The sequence below is a fragment of the Apaloderma vittatum genome, unplaced genomic scaffold (assembly GCF_000703405.1).
Source record: "Apaloderma vittatum isolate BGI_N311 unplaced genomic scaffold, ASM70340v1 scaffold5801, whole genome shotgun sequence".
Taxonomy (NCBI): domain Eukaryota; kingdom Metazoa; phylum Chordata; class Aves; order Trogoniformes; family Trogonidae; genus Apaloderma; species Apaloderma vittatum.
Window position 1 is genome coordinate 138,947 of NW_009699579.1, and position 21,022 is coordinate 159,968.

A 21,022-nucleotide genomic window follows, 5' to 3' on the forward strand; every position below is an offset into this window, starting at 1 on the left:
GGATGGAAAGGGTCCAGAGAAGGGGTTCGAGGATAATCAGTCGACTAGAAGACCTGCCATATGAACAAAGGCTGAGAGAACTGGGTTTGTTCAGCCTTGAGAAGAGAAGGCCTGGGGGAGACCTTATTATCCGTACATAAAGGGTGGCTACCAAGAAGACGGAGTCACATGGAAAAGACAAGGGGTAATGGATACAAGTTGCTCCTGGGGAGATTCCAATTGGACTGCAAAGAAAAATTTTTCATCATGAGAGCAACTAGATATCCGAATAGTCTTCGGAAGTGGTTGATTCCTCAACTTCAGACAGTTTTAAGGCTCAGCTTGACAGGGTGCTAGGCCATCTCATTTAAACTGTATTTCTTTACCTTAAAGTGTTGGGCTAGGTGATCCTTGAGGTCCCTTTCAACCTGATATTCTATGATTCTCACCATGAGGGTGGTGAGACACTGGCACAGGTTGCCCAGAGAGGTGGTGGAAGCCCCATCCCTGGAAGTTTTTAAGGCCAGGCTGGATGGGGCTCTGGGCAGCCTGATCTAGCGGGGGATGACCCTGCCCATGGAGGTGGGTTGGAACTAGATGATCTTTAAGGTCCCTTCCAGTCCTGACAATTCTATGATTCTATGACTCTGGAAAGAAGGGGAGGGATGGAGGAAAGAGGCATCTCAGCACAGCCGTAAGAAAATGGGGTACCCGGTAAGAAGTGAGCAAGCCCCTCTCCTTGCGAAAGAGGATCAGACAGCAATCTGAGTCCTGCTTCCCTTATTCCCATCTTGCAAGATTGAAGAATGGTGGGAAGATCGCTGAGTGAGCTTAACAGATGGGTTTGTACTTCTCGTGTTGCTTCAGGTTGCATTAATCTCTGCAGTGGGTTCTCATTTAGCTGAGAAAATGTCACCAAAACAAATGAACCGTAGCAGGCTGATACGCTATCAACAGATGCAGGGAATCTCTTCTGCATATTGCAGACAGAGGCAAACAGTCGGCATATGCACTTGTCTGCTCCCTGCAGCCCTTCCGAAACTAATCAGAGATACCACTGGCTGAGCTGGGAGTAAAAACGCCTAAAATCAACAGACACTTCGAAGAGAGAAATGGGTAGAATCAGTCAGGGAATGTGGATGATGGCAGGGAAGAGAGGTGACAGAGCAGAGAAGTCTGAGCAGCCAGGACCAGGGATGGAGGAGGGATCAGACGACGAAGACGACAGAGTCATGCGTTGGGAGAACTGCCCTGGAGATGGGCATGGTTCATTTCTGTCCATGGAACCATCAAATCCCTGCCCACACATGCATTCCCATTTCAAGAACATGTCAGTACTTGTGCTTTTCTTGCATCCTCTCCTGGCTCCTGAACCAACATAATCCTTTCAGTGTACGAGGTCCAGAAAATAAAAGTGATGTCTTGCTAGACTTGCTGAGAGCATCCATGAGGAAGGGGGGGGGGGAACAAAACCAAAAAGGACAGAGAACCAGCAAAGAAATCAAAAGGGTGCATTTAGCAGCCAGTTGTCCTGAAGAGGCAGAGAAGCATGAGACAATGATGTATAACAGAGGGCAGTAAATATCTCTGTTTGAAGTATTAAAATAGAGCTGGGATTGCTAAAAGTTCCTTAACACTTCCATAAAGCAAGGAGTGAGTAAATTTAAGGTGAAAGGAAAGTGGGGAAAATTTCAGGTCATGCGAACATAATTTAAAAAAATATATAATCAGAGAATACAAAGCAAATAAAATCTTCATTTTGCTTTACTCAGCCTGCCCTTGAATGCTGTCCCAACACACCAACCATTACATCTGCTCTGATTCTCTCTTTACAGCTGTTAAAGAAACAGGAGACAGAACAGACGGACACTGCAGCCCCAAAGCTGACTCGTTTGCTCCTGAAGCTCGCTGCACTCAGTGGGCCTGCCTTACACCAACCACCCTGACGACCCAGGTGCCACCCAGCCTTCTGCTGCGCCTCCAGCCCAGGCGGATCCTCACTTACGCTTTGCTGCGCTCGGGGATCCCCACCGCGTGCGTTAACAGATGGGCTACAGCACGCACCCACGCTGACACTGCCTACCAACACGGAACTGGAAGGAGGACGCCGGATCTCTGGGGGTTCACACACGCCTCCCCACGGCTCTCGCTGATGGCTCTGCAGCTCATCCCTCCACCGCTCCACCGGTGACAGCACACGCGGCCACAGCTTGCAGATCACCGCGCACCGTGAAGGCAGGGAGCAGCACATTTGAATTCACCGCACTGCACTCACTCAGGGACCGAGCTAGATACTGCTTGACAACCTATTTTGATTTAACACATAAATTTGATGCAATGTAATTTCCCTTTATATATGTCCAGAGTGGCTTTTGTGCTTTCCTCAAGCAGTCAAAAAGTTTAAGGCTCTATAAAAGGTGGCTGATACTTAAGTTTTAATAAAAGTATATCTTACATGTCGTTCTTTTCTTCAACTGACCTAGTCTACAATATATATTATTTACATAACTGCTGCAATATCTGTTTCAAAACCGACTAGACAGCCCTCTCCAGAACTGTAGGCTGCCCTGCCTGTCACCATGATGAGTAAACAGTGTCACCTTTTCTGGGCCTGATGAAATATAGAGAAGTAGTAAAGTGCACCATCCATCACAATGGCACTAAGCAGGTTTTTGAAGTAGATTTCAGATCACAAATGCTAACATTTTTACTCACAAATGGTATTTAGACTGTTACCAGAAAACACAAATTGGATGGCTCATAAACAACGGCCATATGATGAATGGACATGACAGGTGGTCAAAGAAAATGAGTCTTGCTATTCTACAAATAATCCTGTCGATATGAAAGTAGAGCTGTAGCTCTGCTGGTAGCCAGACTGCAATAACCTAATGGTTTTATTTGCTTGAACTTCTAGCAAACCAAATATAAAAATGAGATACAATGAAGCAGCAGCACCAAAGTAGTATTAGCAATTCAACCTGATTATGTGACACGCAATAGAAATTTTCTACTAAGGATGTGTCATATTTGAAAGAAAATTATTCAGATTATGAGTAGCTGTTACAAGAATACCTTTTCACAGGCAAACTCTCATGATTTTGCAATCACAACCAACTGCAGGATATTCAAAATAAGCGACTTGTAGTTCCACTGCGAGCAATCAGGATGGCTGAACCCAGCAACAATCACCACTTGCTTCTTCCCATTTAAAGTTTTTCTACTCCCATTAGTTATCATAGTAGAGTTTATTGTGCAGGATTGAAAGTCAGGAGGGTTAGAGCATTAGCAACTTATCTGTAGCCTAAACAAAATGGGAAATTTTCCCTTTTAGATAAAACTCTAGATCTAAGGACACTTCAAGTAGACTTTCTGAAGAATAAAAGAAAACATCTGAAGTTTTGTGAGGGTGCTAAGTATCTCAATGAACTGACTGCAAAACTGTGCACAAAGAGAGTCATTCTTTGGCTCAAGCACAAGCTTCAAGTTTTGCTAAGGCCAAGGTCCAGCCCTAGTGAGTAAAACACTGTCTGTTTGGTCCTTGTTTTTGCAGAACTCGCAGAGAAAACTGCCCTGCAATATAACTGAAAGTGGTATATACATTGCTGGTAATGTCATCGATGATTTTTCCCAGAACATTGGATTTCCTTTAATCTGATTAATTTTTTAGCAACACATCGATTTTCATGAAATGAAATCTCAAAGGCCAAACTGTACTTTTATCTCATTACAGTTACTCTTATTAAGTTACAATGAGAAAACAATATTACATATTGAGTTTACAAGTGATAAATGTGAGAAGCCAAACCCATTCATTAGTACTTTTTACTTGCCTGAGGAAAAATTAAAGCAAGCATCATGCAGGTTAGGACCCAGCCTTGCTTACTCCATTTCACTTCCTAACAACATACAACATTGCTGAGTTGAGAGAGCCCCAGCATGGAGGCTGTATGGAGATAACAACGATGAGACTCATTATGGAAAGTAGGCATGTAACGTACAGAGAAACAGGAGATGAAGAGAAGTCTCTCTCTCTCAATGAACTCTGGAGACATTCAAAACCCACCTGGACGCGTTCCTGTGTGACCTACTGTAGGTGATCCTGCTTTGGGAGGGGGGTTGGACGAGATGATCTTTTAAGGTTCCTTCCAACCCCTGACATTCTGTGATTTTGTCTGTGAACTTCATTCCCTCTCTCAGAAGTAAATCCCTTGGACTCAGAAGCTTCAATGTTTTAAACAAAAAGAAAAGCTGAAGCTTGTGGACTTCAGGATGAGAAGCTTAAGAATCTGACTTACTGCCAGCCTTCTTTTTTCCTACAGTCTAAAATGCAAAAGTATATTATCATCATCATAGAATGGCCTAGGCTGGAAGGGACCTTAGAGATCACCTAGTCCAATCTCCCTGTTTTGGGCAGGGACGCCACCTCTCGACTAGACCAGGCAACACATGGGGACCGAGCGGGAATCGAACCCGCGACCTCGGTGTTGGTCCTTGTTGCCAGCACTGCGCTCAAACCACTGAGGTAATCGGCCCCCTAATTAATAGTCCATAAAAGGGGTTAGTTACCATCATGCAACTTTCTTCGTTTTGACTCATTGCAAGTTTTCCACATTACATGTTACCAATAAACATTATGGGCAAGCACTATCAAAAAAAAAAAACAAAAGAAAAAACACAGAACAGTTCTACTTTACTGTTAGAAATTCAGTCACTGACATGCTATAAATGTTAAGATATTCATAAAGCATGAAGGTATTTTGGAAGAGGTATCCTCCAAACACAATGCCGTTCACAATCTGTTCCTATATCATCTATTAGTGTTCTAAGTCAGGACAACAAATACATCTTTTAAACAATAAAGAAACCACAATATAAGAATCCCCACATCATTGCAGTAACATGTAACCTCTTTCTAAAAAGGAAAAAGACAACATGAATGCAGTTAGCAGCAAAATTGCACTGTTTATATTTCAGAAAAATGTATTGAGATTTATACGATCTCAGCTAGGAATGTAAACAGAAATAATGACCCCTTTGTGCATCCCCAATATATTTTGAAAGCAAATACAAGAAGGCAGATAGTGAAGACAGTAAAGAGGATAAACCAAGATAATTCAAGATCTTATTTCACTTGGCAAGAAACAAATCCCAATAGGCAGGATCTTTTCGCTGACAAAACTTCCTAACAAAAGCTACAGTAAGATAAAACTACAAATCAGGGTTTTCACGAGGAAACAGAGCAGATGCGTCAACTGAGTTGCCACAGAAGAAAGCATGTGAGATCCATGACCATAATTCAGGAGCTCCAGGTATTAGCCCAGTACTCTTGCCGGTCTCACTGCAGAAAACCTCATTGCACCCTTCCTACAGGCATCCCTCAAGCCAGTAGCACTGATACACCACCAAGGATAAAATGTAGCTCTGGACACAGCTTTCAGCTTCCTACAGCCAAGCAAAAGATGCCAATTCATAAACTCAGACAGGATTTTTTTAAAAAAAAAAAAGCCAACAAAAACATATGAAATGTTTAAAGTCCGACAATTTTTCAAGTAGCAGTCAAGACTGGCCACATATTTTACCTAAATATGTTTATTTTAACACTGAGGATTTCAGCATGTGTACTTTGCCAGCCAAGTTCAGCAAAACCGGATGGTTTTCACCTCTACTTTGCCACAAACGATGGAGACACACGTTACCTCTAGAGTTCCTTTGGCAGAGTAAGCTGCATACGAGTACAGGAGGTCTTGGTTATGACGCGTTTTGGTCTCTCTGTTGCATTGCTGTCCACTAGGATAAAAGCATTCACCGCTGTTTTTCAGAGTTACTGTGTTTGAAGAAGAGCCCGGTAGGTCAAGCAAAACAGAATAATTTACCAGCTGGACATCTTCAAGACCTTGGGAAGTCCACTGAACTAGAATTTTCATTGCAATGTCTACATCATCTTCTCTAGGAAACTGTAACAAATCTCTAGAAGAAATACACAAGTAAACACAATTTTAGTTTTTCACCAGGACACTTGTACCTTAGCATGCATCAGTCCACAAATTTATTCATATTGTAGCATCAAACATTAAAAAAAACCACCTTTTTTTCCCCCCCCAAATAATTTCTTACCAATTACAAGAGAAAAACCAACTGATTTTGAGGAACAAAAATAAGAAAGAAGATGTATTTATAAGAAACATTTCCAATTGAATCAAAGAATCCTATAGAAACTATTGCATTAATTATTTCAAAATTCATCTCTGTGGTGCTGATCAAGTTTCTGATATAACATCAATATAACCAACCACTTAATATGAAGAAGGCAACCTAGAGTAACGTTTCAGCAACTTCAGGGAGGGCGTGATGCTGAAAATTAGTTGTAACTGTATGTTTGGCTTAAATTCATCAAGTACAGCAAATTTGCTGAAGGGAATGGAACTGTTCCCCCAAATATTGTGCTAGCTATCAGGAAGTTTTCCTCGGATTTCCTACCTGCACTGAAGAATCATCAGAGCTAACAGCCTGGCAAGCACACAGCACGAGCCTGGAAATTATTTTGGCAGTATCTACCAGACAGGCTGACTGAGACTTCAGATGGGTTGGTCTGGGCTTGTATCCCTGCTCAACACCTGCCACCAGACGGGCCGCAGGATGACAATGGTGATGGCACCGAAGCACACCCTCCTCCCCAGCAAATGCCAAAAGACTCAATATTAACTAAAGGCTTTCTCTGCTTACATAGGCAGGCACTTATGTAATTGAAGCAAGGAAGAGAGAGAGACAAGACTAAGGATCACAGAGTCACTGATTTCCAAGCATGTGGATACCAACACTACCTGGAATTCTTGCTCACATCCTTCTCTTTGCAAAAAGGACAGTAATATTTAAATGCTTTAGGGTGCCTTAAAACCTTAAAAAAATACCCTGGCTGTCTTGCACGCATCAGAAGCAACAGCTGAATAATGCACAGTCTTTTTAAGACCGTTCTTGCAAGCAATAGGTGTTTGAGAATCCCACCAAGTGCTTTGCAGGCACCCTTGTGCTCCTCGGATCCCCGCCGCGATGCTGCAGGCAGGATGCTCCCGGCGCTGCTACCATCGGGCCCTCCACTAACCCCAGGGGGAACTCCGCCAAGGAAAGCTTATGACAGATAGCAACCACAAAGACTCCCTTCTCCAGCCCAAAAAAGCTACCTTGTGATTCAACAGACTTTAAAAATAAACCCAAACCATTCACTGCCTAGGTAACGTCGAAACCTTGAGCAGGCAAACAAGTGAAGTTGTAACACCTAGTTATAGCAAGGAAATAGCTCAAAAATGGCACGCTACATTCAAACTTCTACTGCCCATCATCACCTTATATGGGTGAAATAAGTATTCCAGCATCCAAACAATTTAAGAAAAATATGTATTCTCAGTTTAAAGAAATATGTTGTAACCCAGACCATGGTGCAACAGCAAGGTTATTCGTGTTCAAAACTCAGAGTCCTTACAAGAGCACTGGATTTACGTTGACATGAGGAATAACTGTCTTGCAGATTTAATCTTTTTAAATTATCTAAAATAAGTCTTCAAGCAGTCTACACAAAACAGATGAGTTAATCCAATCTGTAGTATATTACAGGTTTCCAATTTCATCTCCTGTGCCTGCTAATGTAATGACATAAACTCTGGTAGTGCAGGAATACAGAAAGTTGTTTGATTAACCCAATCATTAACAGAATATCTGCACTTCCCTTAGGTGATAGAAACATTAATAGAATAAATAATTGAAGAGACTTATCTCAGGCCAATAAGGTTATGGCAAATTGCAGCAAGAAGTATTCAGTTTAAATGAAAGGAATTAAGCATTAAACAAAGAAGATACAATAAGCAAATTGTTCCCTTAGTTGTAAAGTTACTTTCCACTTCATAATTAAATAGGAAAGTCTTTGAAACTTTTGTGACAACGTATCTGATTAAGTTAAAAGAAATGAGCACACTCACTATTTACTCCATAATGTCTCTAGAGCATGTTAAAATCAAATTGCAAATTATAAGCACACATTATGTTACTATAAATCAGCACATATTAGACTACTTTGATAAATCTTATGAACATCACCAGCGAGATGGGGGTTTTTTTTGGCAGATTTCTTACAGCCACTGACTTGCACTTTTTTTGGTATAATTCTGCTGACTGCATGGACTTCAACTCAGAGCTAATTTAACTCATGATTTTTGTTGCATACTGGTTAGGTAACAAGTAAAACATGAAAAAATATTATTTCCTAAACCCAACAGAACTCGGAGAAGTGTGAATTTTGGCAGTTCGTCCTGGAAAAATCCCAACACTTCACATGCGCTTCGCAGTCCTCCTCTACAAATTGTCAATTAACTTGCTTCCTAAAACTTCCAGGGCACCGAGACTCGGAGCAGTAATATTTAAGCAGTGGAAAGAACCAGGCCCTGGGGATGATTATGTTTCTCACTTTCACAAGCGGCTGCATACACGGTAGGAATCAATAGCAACGCGATTGCCAATTTCCATTTACAGTACTGCCTTTAAGAACGTCAGCCAAATTTTTGATTCCCTTACTCACATTAAAAAGGATACTTTATTCAGCTACTCGCTCAGGTTCAGTCAATGGGAATAATCATAAAGGTAATCAGCACATCTCAGTTACGTTAAATTTGCATAATTTATTGAAATGAACCCTCCACAGACTTAAGATTTGGTCTCAAGTTAGAATCAAGGTTAATAAATATAACAATAACACTCCGAATAATATTGTGCCTTTATTGGATTCTCTCAAAGAGATTTCCACAAGTTACTTGCCTTTACTTTCTAATATAGACCAGATATTGAACTAATGTACACCAGAACGAGACATAAAATTTTCATGAGTATTTTGCTCCACCTCAAAAATACTTGGCTCCTGAGCTGAAGCAAATAGATAAAATCGTACCTAAAATTCAGAAAGCATCCCCTGCTTCACTTCTATATGGTAAAGTTTTCCCACTTTGATACAATGACAAGAAAATGTTTACGGGACACTACAAAATACTGATCAAAAGATACTGAAAAATTACAATAAGTCACTCTAACAATCAAAAGATGGAATAATATAGCTGTATGACATAATTCCTTATCAGACGACCCTGTTAAACTGCTACCCCAAACAATTCTCCAACTGCAGTGGTATTCTACAGATTTAATCTTAAAAACTGACAAGGAAAAGTTTTCCCTCAATTATAAACTGCAAGTGTGGTTTCTTCTCTAAAAAGTAGAGACTACTGCAATGAGAATAGGAAATCACCTACCACCAAAAGAAATTTAAAGAGGAATTCATTTTTTGCAGAGTTATAAGTTAATCTAATATACGTAATCTCAAATTTTGACTGTACATTTTTACTCTTTATTTTCTTCCTCTTCACTGAAAGTGCTGATAAAGTTATTACTGGAATTTTAGGTAAAAAATAAGAACAAATATAATTTTTGAATTTTTATTGGATGATTTTTCAGCTGAATAGCTGCCTTCAGGTTTTGGGGAGCCACAGTGAATTCACCAGGCACCACTTTTTGTAAAGCCACATCACATCAAAGCATTATCTTGTCTAATACGCTGTTTCCAACGGTAGCTGGTAGCAGATAATCAAAAAACGATGCAAAAATACATCACATGGGGTTATTATATTTATAGACTTCCATGCATATGTCTATTTTCCTACCCGCAAACATTGTCCAGGCTGAGTTTTAAAAATGTTTACATATGTTCAGGATTTCAGAATTCGTTTCAGTCCATTAAGAGCCGAGACGTGGCGGTTTCAGCAGTGCCGGGCGAGCGCACAGCACTCGCACAGACCAACTGCTCGGCATATGCACAAGTATTTTTCGCAGTCACAGACAGCAGTATTTATTTGTATCCATCACACAGAGTGTGTACACACAGCAACCTAAATGCACTCAGGAAATACCACCTGCCCAAGCCACATCTGCTCAACTTTTAATCACACGTTCCTGTTAATTAGGGTGCTCAATTGCCTGGGCTCCAACCTGTCCCGTGGTCTGAACTGACTGCCACAAATCTGCTGACTCCAAAATAAATAAAACCCAAATCTAAGAGAGGATAAACATTTATCAGGAGGTTAGAACATGTAGGAGAAACATTCCCATGGTGTAAACATGCGGCTTAGGATCGAGAACCACTTCAGGCTCTTCAGGTTACATTGCGAGGCGTCCAACTACTGCTCCAGAAAGCAGAGCTCTGACGTGACCTTTTGTCACGTTTGCCATTACTCTCCACACATTCTGGATATTCTGGGCGTGTTTTTAGCTCCAATACTAACAGTCATTTTGTGGAATTCATGGGTCACAAGAAATCTGGTGCCGTGTTCACTCCCATCACACAACGACCACCACAGTAACGGCCAAAACAAAGAGGTGAGTCTATTCAGATATGCTTCCTAAATCCTAAAGAAAATAATTCTGGCCTACAGCAGGAAAGCAATGGAAAGCTCTGGTTAAACATAACATTTGGACATCAGATATGAGTCAGGCACTATGCATCATAGAATCATAGAATGCTCAGGGTTGGAAGGGACCTCTAGAGATCATCTAGTCCAGCCCCCTATCAGAGCAGGATCCCCTAGGGCAGCCACACCGGAACGCGTCCAGGTGGGTTTGAAAGTCTCCAGAGAAGGAGACTCCACAACCTGCCTGTGCCAGGGCTCCATCACCCTCACAGTAAAGAAGTTTCTCCTCATGTTGAGGTAGAACTTCCTATGTTCTACATGACATGATGCTGCTGCTTACCTACACCTGGTTTTTTTCGCCAATCAGTCTCACCACCTGCAGCAACTTCTCCACTGGAGATGGACCCCTCATGGGAGGGCAGGACTTTCTGCCAGCCCTGCTCAACGGAAACATCCTAGCCTAGGGATCACCAGAGCACAGGGGTGAACGCGTGGTCTGCCCTAAGATGGGAAAGCCAGAACCCCCATTCATTCTTGGGTAATAACATATCGCTTTTGCCATCACATGGAGCATTCACAGATCTGCACCCGCGTACCTCGACAAATGCTGCACAGTGCCTGCAATACAGATCTCATGCGATTAACTTCAAGTATGGGTTATGACAGGTTTTACTTTTCACAGACACAGAGCAAACATAATTCATGAAACCATAAAAACTGCGTATCACCAGATAACAGAACACTGGCTCTGGATTTGGTTGTGCAGTTTTCTAGCAGAAAAATGTCTTTTTAAAAAAAAACACAAAAAAAATCCAACCAAACCAAAACATATTAAACTCTACATTATGTGATATATGGCTTTGGGGTATTTTCGATGAAAAGGGACTTGAGTCATCTATTTAGAAAATTATACCACGAGCAGGCACAAAGTACTTTTAAACAAAATGTCATAGTATTTTTATACCATATTTAGGTCCACCTAGTTATTAGACTTTTGCAGGAGTACCTGAACATGTGTACCTTATACTCTCATAGTATAATTACATGTACAATGGCTTCAGGTCAAACCTTTCATTTTCCTGAGAAGTTCTTTGTCATGGGATTGAAGAACACCCTCAGATCTCAGCCCATGCTGGCTTCCAAGCTTAGCTATTTTGTACTTTTTTTTTTTTTTTTGGCCACTACAGGACTACCAAGCATATTGCTACTACCCACTGCATCAGTCAAATGCCTTTTATATTTTTAAAATAAAACTAGTAGGGATAGTTTGAATCCAACTTCCCCACACCAGCATATAAGCCACACTTGCATTTGAGGCAGATGGTGGAAGGCATTGAAAAATGATTGATTCTCTCATCCTGTGATTCCACAGTTTATTGAAAAACAAGCAGTTCGCTGTTCCTAAGTGAAACATTACTAAGTCACGAACTGGCCATAGGTGAGTTTTCCAAAGCTTTTTGAGAGACTGAGATGCCAGTTACGTTGACATCCAGCCAGCACTCAAATCTTCCAAATGCTTCAGAACATCAGAATGCCAATACAAATTCCAACAAAGGTCTATGAAGTGATGGCACAGAAGAGGGTAAGAACAGGGCAAGCACACCCAAAATCCCTCAACTCCTCTTCTAGTCTATTTTAAGCTCAGAAGATTTTTGAAACAAAAATCTATAGCTCCAAATATCTTGGTTTTCAGCAAGAGCATGCCATTTTAAGCTGGAAAAGGTTCTTTAAGATGTTTTTGTTTAATAAACAACAATTCTTCCAGTTATGCAATCTTTTACTGTGGAAATAAACACCTACAGTAAAACCCGATGCCTTGCCTATTCTAGTGTCATACACAGAAACAATGTAATTGTATTTTAAAATAATGTTAATGTAACAGTATGCTCTATATATTCACTCAGAATTCAAGAGCCCATTACATTTTAACTGTCTATTAATGGAAAACTACTGATCCCATCTTATTATTGATGGAGGAGGAAAATTGTTGAAAACTGTTATTGAATGATGTGCGCACAGCAGCTGAAGCAATCCTGTGACTTATGAGTTAATCTAATGAGTTAAACTCTGTCAAAACACAGAGTCTGTCGCCAGATCCCCCAATAAATCATCAGCTGTCACTTGTGCAAATCACCCCCATGAATCCAAGGCATCCAAGTTTCGAACGGCAAATATCTGTCAACAAGCAAGCCACCTGCAAATACATTACGTTTAAAAACGTTCAGCACGTGTTCACCATGTAAAAATTATACAAGTTTATCTGCTTTGAATTCTTTTACTCTCTTTTTCAGTAATTCCTGACATCGTAAAGCCACAATTTCAGAAGCAACTGTAAGTACAAACTGCATCTCAGCATAAGGAAGGTTCTTTTTCCATTCTTCTGTGTATGATCTTCGAAAGCAACATAGCCAATACTCTCAGTATTTCATTAATCAGCAGCGTCTGCAAGTGCCAGTCATAAAAATCCTCATCTAAGGTCCAAAAAATGCGGCATATTTGTGTTTGAGTCAAGAAAATGTTGGGCAAAGAACTGAAGAGTTTAGTTAATTCATATCCTTTGCAAGTCAGCCAAAAAGACTTTGAACATATGCAAAAATATGTTACCTGGGTTGTAAACTTGATAGAAACAGTTGTGAATAGATCAGATTTTCAAAGATAAAGACCCCCTTAATACAATTTTTATTTGCAACATGGAAAACAGATGGCAAAAGATCAATATTACTGCAGAACTTTATGAATGAATTGGCTTATCAACAGAGCACAAAAGTACAGTGAAATACACGGGCCAAAGTGAAGGTTGTTTAAGTGTGTTAATTTGCAGTGGGCTGTGAGCATGTGTAATCAGCCTAAATTCTGCTGTCATTCAATAATTTGTTCAATTACTGCTTTCTGATCACTTCCAACCATGCAGGTAAAATCTGAAAGGCAGTTGACTTTGGTACTAAACCAGATGCCCAAGAAATGAAACTGTGGAAGCTTCTGAAAATGTTTAGTAGAAGAGAATCACTCAGGGGCAGACAGGTAGGCAATGACAGTACTAGGAACAGAAAGCAGACTGCCTGATTCACTCTGATGGGTTCCAGTTATCAAAGCACCTTACACTATTTAAAATCATCCTTCATCTTTTCTTTAAGCACTCATTTTCTTATGTCATACACCTTACTTAATTATCCAGTGTAGAGACTGATGAGAATGTCATTCAGCATTTCTCCCCCATCATTCTACAGACACATTAAAAAAAAAAAGGACGGTAATCACTACCCATTTTCGGAATAGTTAATGAACGACAGAAAAACTTATATGGGCTAATTTTTCAAAATCCCAAAGACTGTTAATTCCAGATGTGGAGGACAGAGGAGATACCTTTTACATTGTATACTTCAGCGCAAAAGATTGCCGTAATTCCTTGTTCCTTTTGTTTACAAGAGGATTTAGGTGAAAGGCTCTCCTTTTAGGAAAACAAGCAAATCTTACTTTTTCCTAACACCGAGCTGTCAGTCTTCAAATACCACAAACAAGACTGATCTACTCCTTCACACATTTCTTGTTTTTAGTAAGTAAACTGTTTTCAACAGACGAACTGTGTGTAAATATTGTTCTTTCAAAATATATACAGAATGGAGATACTCACAAACAAGAAACTTCTTTTCATTAAACAATCTCTTGTTTGTACAAGGATCTCTCAAAATTATGCCATTTTCTTTTGAAATCTGTTAAGATAACCACCACTGTTTTTTTTCTTATTAACTACCAGAGTTGCTAAGTTTCAGTCACAAGAGGCAGGTTTTCCTCCATGGTATACAGGATTATATAACATCTATATCTTTGCACAATTCCATCTAAAGCATTTTAAATAAACTTGTACTATGCCTAAAGACATAACAGCACTCTGTAGGACTTAACTTAAACCTTTGTTTTGCACATTCAAGGATGTCTTAGCCTCTGTTTTAACTGCAGCAAAGGAAATATAATTTTCGTCAAAGTTTGTAAGTCTAATAATTTAACAAAGGAATTCACTACTATTTTCTCCTAATTCAAGAAAAGAACCAGGTCCCAAGCTCCAAACAACTGTGCCCTGCATTTTCCAACAGGTCACGATGCCGAGGGCGATGCAAGCTCCAGTGGAAGGAGGGCGGTAAAAACACAATCCCCCACATTGAAAGTGTTTGCATTCGACCCTGGATTCACAGGGAGAGCACTGACCCAGCAAAACTTCACAATGATATCATCTTCTTTTCTTCCCAGACCACAGGGAATATGTCAGTGTCCCAATAAAATGTGACCAGTTGCATAATCAAGTCCAAGGGGTACCTTTTACTGTTGGAGGCAATTACATTTACTTACAGCAAGAGACCATTTCTGTATGTATGTGAATAGCAGTGGATGTTTCACTAACACTCTTCTATACAGAAAATCTATTGATCAAAAAAACCCCAAACTTGAAGCCTTGCTTTTTATATAGAAAATCTCCTGATCAGAAAAAAATCAACACTTCTCAACTGGCAGTATTCTCTTTCAATTGCCAATCATTAGGTTACACTGTGAACTGAAAAGCAATTAGGCTGAATGCTTGGTGTTATTCTGACAGCACTGGACATCTTTATGTGAACTGTATGATTTAACTTTTGAAAAATATCCCAATTCCCAAAGGACAACAAGGAATTAAGAAGGCATGCTAACTCAAAATCCTAGAAAAACTTAGCCATGCTTAGAAAAGTCACTTATTATTTGAAGATTTAAGCTTATTTAGAATTAGACAAACCCCAGAATAAATGTTTAATTTTTAAAATTAAAAAGAAATTAACCCTATATACAGGAAAGTCCAAGATGATGCCACATAGCCTTTCTGTTACCAGTCTCATTTCCTTACCAGTATATGTGAACTTACCAGTGCAGTTCTAATGGAGCTGGAGAAATTTCTAGCTGATATGTCAGCCTGGATGTTTTACAACAGTATCTAAAAGTTCAGTCAGGTGTATTAGTTAAAATGAAAATTGCAGACAAAAAAAAAAAAGGAGACAAGATACAACATAATTTCTCTGTATTTATGCAAGGAAAATGTTATCATGAATATCATATCACACAGCTTGGTTCAGACAATCCCCATCTCACCAGCTGAACTGCATCGCAGCTGAATTTATTTTTATATGAAAATACAGACATCTTTGAACTGACCCTTCAGTTCCAATATACAACTAAGGAAATCAACACTAGTAACCCAAACAGTGTCTTGAAGTTATTTATACTGTACCGCAAATCAAATTTCCTGAGGATATATGGAAAGCTCTCTCCAAAGGAGCACGCATAAAATCTTATAAAGAGATGCTTGGGGAGCGACCACAGGAGATCATTTGGTTCAAGGCAGGCTCAGCTGACCCAAATGCCACACACCAAGCAGATGTTCTCCTGCTCTGTTCCAAACATAGAAACTCCTCATCCTTTCTAAATAATCACCCAATATACTGCTGCATCTGAGTACACTTTATTTTCTCCTTTCCACTGATGGTGAGAACAGACTCATCTTTCTTCTCTTTGCAACAGTTCCTCTGCATATCTAAGGACTGCTCTTATGGCCTTTGCTCATCTGACCTTATCCCGTGCGAAATGTCCCCAGTGTTTTCATCCATTTCCTCAGAGGTGCTGCTCCCAAAATCTCTGATCTCTCCTGGCCCTCTTCCAGCATGTCCCCACTCCTCTTGAAACTGAGTTCCAACAAATGGACACTGTGAATATAGCACTTGCACTAAAAATGAATGATTGGTATCCAATTACCATCTGCCTCCATAAAAGTCAATTATTATTCATCTGCTGTTCCTTATTCTGATTTCACCTCCGTACCTCTCCTGTAAGGTCACCAAGTCCCTCAGCTCTGCTGGCCTCAAAGAAGCCTTCTCATTTCACCACTCATTTGCAACAAGAAGGAGTGGTCCTGAACACATCTTTACATGCTGTATAAAACAGGGCAGACTTTTCAAAGTGCTGAGAATCGATTGTTAAGAATTGATTTCTCCCCTTCACCAGCAACCTGGCCTGGCCAGAGCTGTGTATTTTCATTGAGCTGAGTCCTCCAACATATCATATGTGTTCTGACTCAAAAAGTGCATTTCACAAGGATTCAAGGTAGAACGATAAACTTTCTGAAGTAGGCAAAATTCAAAGTATTTGCTTGCTCAGTTCAAAGCCTGTACAAATCTCAAGTCTGGAGGTGCTTTGAGATTTGGCTTCCCAAGTTCCAAGACAATCCTGTAAGTTTGCTCTTAGTCCAGCACATTTGCAGTCACTCTCCCTCTGTTGCAGGCACCTGCATAGTCCAATTCAGGTCCACCCAAAAAAATCCTTCCGTCACTTCATCTCCACTCAGCAGTCTCTCCGCCACAAAACCCAAACCAGTTGCTCTACAAAAGTCCACATGTCTCCAGTCAAGCACATCCTCAAGAGGCATGTTGCAACAGCCAGGGATACAGGGCAAAACGGAGGTGTCACAGCACAGAGTCTTCTAGAAAAGTCACAGGAAAGGGACCTTACCCACTCCCCCTTCTCCTTTTACAGTTTTTGCTATACGACATTCCCTTCTTTCACCTTGTGAGCCCTAAAGTGTAACTTGTTCCCCTTACCAGTACTCTATTTACCCATGTTTCTTGCCTATTCTATACATCTCTTGGACTTTGCGCCCTTCTTTAACTGAAAACAACATAAATCACAAAAAGTGTCCAAGAAACAGTGGGTGGCGGTTTCACAGAATAATACGTAAATGGTCTAATTCATTTTCAGCCTCCCTTACAATCTAACTAAAATTTCAAAGCCCATTTTTGAAGCGAATAAAGCACAAATAAAAGAAAAAACCACCATCAATATGCAGATGTTCAGGAAATGGAATCAAGGCTGAAAAATGCCCCCTAGTATTCAACATACTTTAATGTGCAATCACCTGAATTGCTTATCACGAGTACGAATGGGCTACTGCAGAACAGCGATGTTTCAACACAAAGGCCAGAGGGGGGTGGCTGTTGCTAGGCAGTGAAAAGTGTACCATTCTAAAGCTGTAGTATCAATTAAATATTTTTATTTTTTCTTTTTTTTTTTAAGAAAAGGGAAATCATTACATATCCACGGTAAATCTCAGTGCATCTTCTTTTCTCTCTCCCTGCGAAGACGTTACGCTTCTGAGTTTGCTCTTAATATGGTCACAGGGAAGCTACAGACAGACACGAGGACACAAAACAGGATTCAGAAAGTCAGCAGCAGAGCGGTTTTCATTGGGTACGCACACAGAGAACATGGTCATGTTAACTACACCATAGAAAAGAAAAATATTAGCATGGTCATCCTGCAGTGCTTCTAACATCTACTATGAAGACCAAGTCATCTATTAAACTTTCCACTAGCTGAAGGAATTCTGGGAGGCAGATGGTCTTTTCATTATTAATATGACATGAATACTTGTGTTCTTGGTAACAAACTACCTATGTGGATTATGCAGACATAGCATTTCATCTCAAGTTTCTTAAAAATCTGCATCATTAACATATATGACATGTTCACTGACACATGAAAAGCATAACTATCAAAATGGAAAAACTAATAAGGGGTTGGAAGGCAATCAAGCTGAACCACATAGAGCAGCTTCACATTTTTTAATCAGGGCAGGAAAAAAAAAAAAGATATAAAAACCAGAGCTTTAGCAGTGTAGCTACAGTCAAAAATACATAAACAGACACCAAAAAAAGTAAAAAAGATACAATTGTAACTCCATCAGAAGCAATAACCACTACAACACAGCTATCTGCAAAGTCTGTGGTTTGGGGAAACTAAAGATAAATTGACTTGAGATTTATTGGAAACCTTCAGAAAGAAAAAAATAAAATCTACCTTACTTAGTAAATACAGGAGCATAGTACCAGATTCACTGCAGTCTAACGTGTATCGTGCCCATTTTTCAACTTCTTCCCCCAGCCACCCCCAAACGGTTTAGATTAACGGCCCATATTGCTGCATATTCATGGACTCTTTCACTGCAAACAGAATTCTGCCAAAACCAGAAAAACACAGCGGCGAAAGACTCAACAATTCGTGTGCATTTATTCCTCAGAGCAACACATCAAAAGAGCAAGTTACGGATTTTGCACACATCTATTTTAACGAGCTAATTTAAATTATACAAGTGCAAATCCACACGTAGACATTATTTTCAAGTAGTTGTGCTGTTTAATGTGAAATCATTGGAGGCTTTTACCTCTTTGCATTTTCTGCCGGCTGAAAGCGTGCCCACAAACAGCTTCCATAACTCCACTGCCACCAGGCAGGAACATGTTACCCCACAGTGACCCACAAGCTCTTCTCCCAAACCTAATTAAAACTACACCCAGGTAAGCTGCTTTGAAATCAAAATATATACATCTAAGTATAGATCAACTCCTTCCATTTCTTCCAGGCCAGAGACAAAGACAACTAAGGCAGTGAATACCGACTTCTGAATTTGCTTCATAGGATCATGGGACAGTTTTGGCTGGAAGAGACATTCCAGATCATCGAGTCCAACCCTTTCCTAGCCCTATCAACACCACTCAATCTTGTCCTTCAAGGTAACATGCACCCTTCTCTTAAACACCTCCAAGGATGGTGACTCAACCACCTCCCTGGGCAGCCTGTTCCAATGCCTGACAACCCTTTCATTCAGTTACTTTTAATTAAAGCAACAATTGCTATGAGACCTGAGCAATTCGCAGCATGTCAGAGGGCGAAAGGAGTAGGAAAACTACATTACTGTGAGCCTTGCTACTGAAGAAAAGAACAATCTGGAAGCGCCCGCAATATTGAGAGAAGCAAATTGTGGATTTTATTCAATCTGATCGCCAATTAAAACAAATATCACATGTGGTTAAGCTTAGAAATTCACTTTACCCGAAATCACTGTAACACAGAACACAAGGGAAGATGCTAAGCATATTTTCAGTGAAGTTAATAGTTTTGTCAACAAAATACAATATTATCTGTCATATTTATGTTAGCAATATCTTCTGAAGTGCCTACAGGATTTAGGAAAGCAAAAAGACTTAAGCTTCTATTTTGAATTGCATGTGGGAGCATTTTTTTTCTGTACACTGTTTCAAAGAGCAAATTTCCCTAGCTGAGGGCAGTAAGGCTACATAAATGCAGAGTCTTGGTAGACACAGAGCAAGCACAAAAAGGCTACAGTCACCCAAATATACGCCAGTCACTGTGAATTAAGATAAAGTCCTTAAAAGTGCTTATTTTGAAGTGAAAACTCTTCATCTCTTTATTTTTCTTGATGAATTCTACAGTGTCAAAACTGCTAAATCCTGCCTAAACCTCTTCTCACGTCAGAAACTTTTTTTTATCTTTGCTTGTTGGAGTTTTTCCTGTCACCTCTTCCCCTTACTACAAAGTCCATTCACAGCTGTTCTCTTCCTTTCCCACATTTCACCCCCGAAACGTCCCTTGTCCACTCCAGCCCTCTATTCTGCTGCAACGTGTTATTCTACACACTAAGCTGATAGGATCAGCAAACAAGTAATATAATGTATTTGAGCACTGGGACTGAATAAATGACTGACGTAGCAAATACATCTGGAGTGGAGAAGGGAAGGACAAACTCAACCTGACATGTGTACCGGACCATGTGTGCCTCCCCAAGCCCTTCGTCCTGCTCATCATGAAAGGACTGAGAAGAAATACTCCAGAAGTGTGGGCTTATAAAAATAATTTACTTAATATCCAGACAGTGAGCGGGGAGAGGAATAGCCTAACAGCAAAAGTGTATTGCTGCTTTCTACTAAGGTTTTAAAATTTTAGAAAAGAGTGCTGTCACCTGAGATGACTTAGCAGCCTGTGCCCACAAGTTTGCTCTCCAGGCTAACAAAATACATGAGTTCTTATAAAAATGGGTGAAGTCTTTTTCCACCTTGATAATTAGGTTCTAAATTTTTTCTGACAATATTACTCATACACTTTGTGACCCATACGTCACCTCTCTTTTGAAGGAAGAAGAAAAGTTTTTAAGGAGAAAAAAACCCACAACATCATTATGAGAAGACTTTATATAATGTCGTTATCCAGAGGCAGATGTGAATATTTACAGAGTTGAAAAACAGTAAAAGAGAATAATCTTGCTCTGCATTATCTTTTGTTCACCTTGGCCACTATATTAGGATACACAGTTTAATGATACATTTATATGAAGACAACAATAGCTCTACAGCTTAGTATAAAGTACGTTGCTAGGATGCATTTCTTAAATCATCAACAAAATTACCTCTCCAGGTATATATTTAGTATACTTATCAGCAACTGGAGAAAAAAATGGATTAATCAAATTACCCATTGCCAAGATTTTTTTTTTTTTTTTAAAGGATGGTTAACATTAGAATCCCAGATCCATATCTGGACATATAAAAACTTGAACAAAAAAGGATGAGCACTGAAAATTAGGCTTTTATTAAGAAGAGTTAAATAGGTGCTTTAGAAGCCTGTCTCCTCCTCGGTTACAAAATCTTTGTGTCGAAGATCAGCAACTCGGCAACACTGTGCCTCATACCTTTTGGTACCCAAAGGGCTTATCCTCTGCCACCCGCTCAGGCCTG

The 21,022-nt window shown here is 40.0% G+C and overlaps 1 protein-coding gene across 1 annotated transcript in view; it reads right to left on the reverse strand.

Annotated features, from left to right (window-relative positions):
• NAALADL2 (N-acetylated alpha-linked acidic dipeptidase-like 2) overlaps positions 1-21,022 on the reverse strand; it is a gene marked incomplete at its 3' end in the record, with an annotated part of 181,204 nt that overhangs the window by 128,620 nt on the left and 31,562 nt on the right. Inside the window, exon 2 of the mRNA XM_009878431.1 lies at positions 5,679-5,949. Coding sequence (XP_009876733.1) covers positions 5,679-5,949 — 271 coding nt within the window. The remainder of the gene's footprint in view (positions 1-5,678; positions 5,950-21,022) is intronic.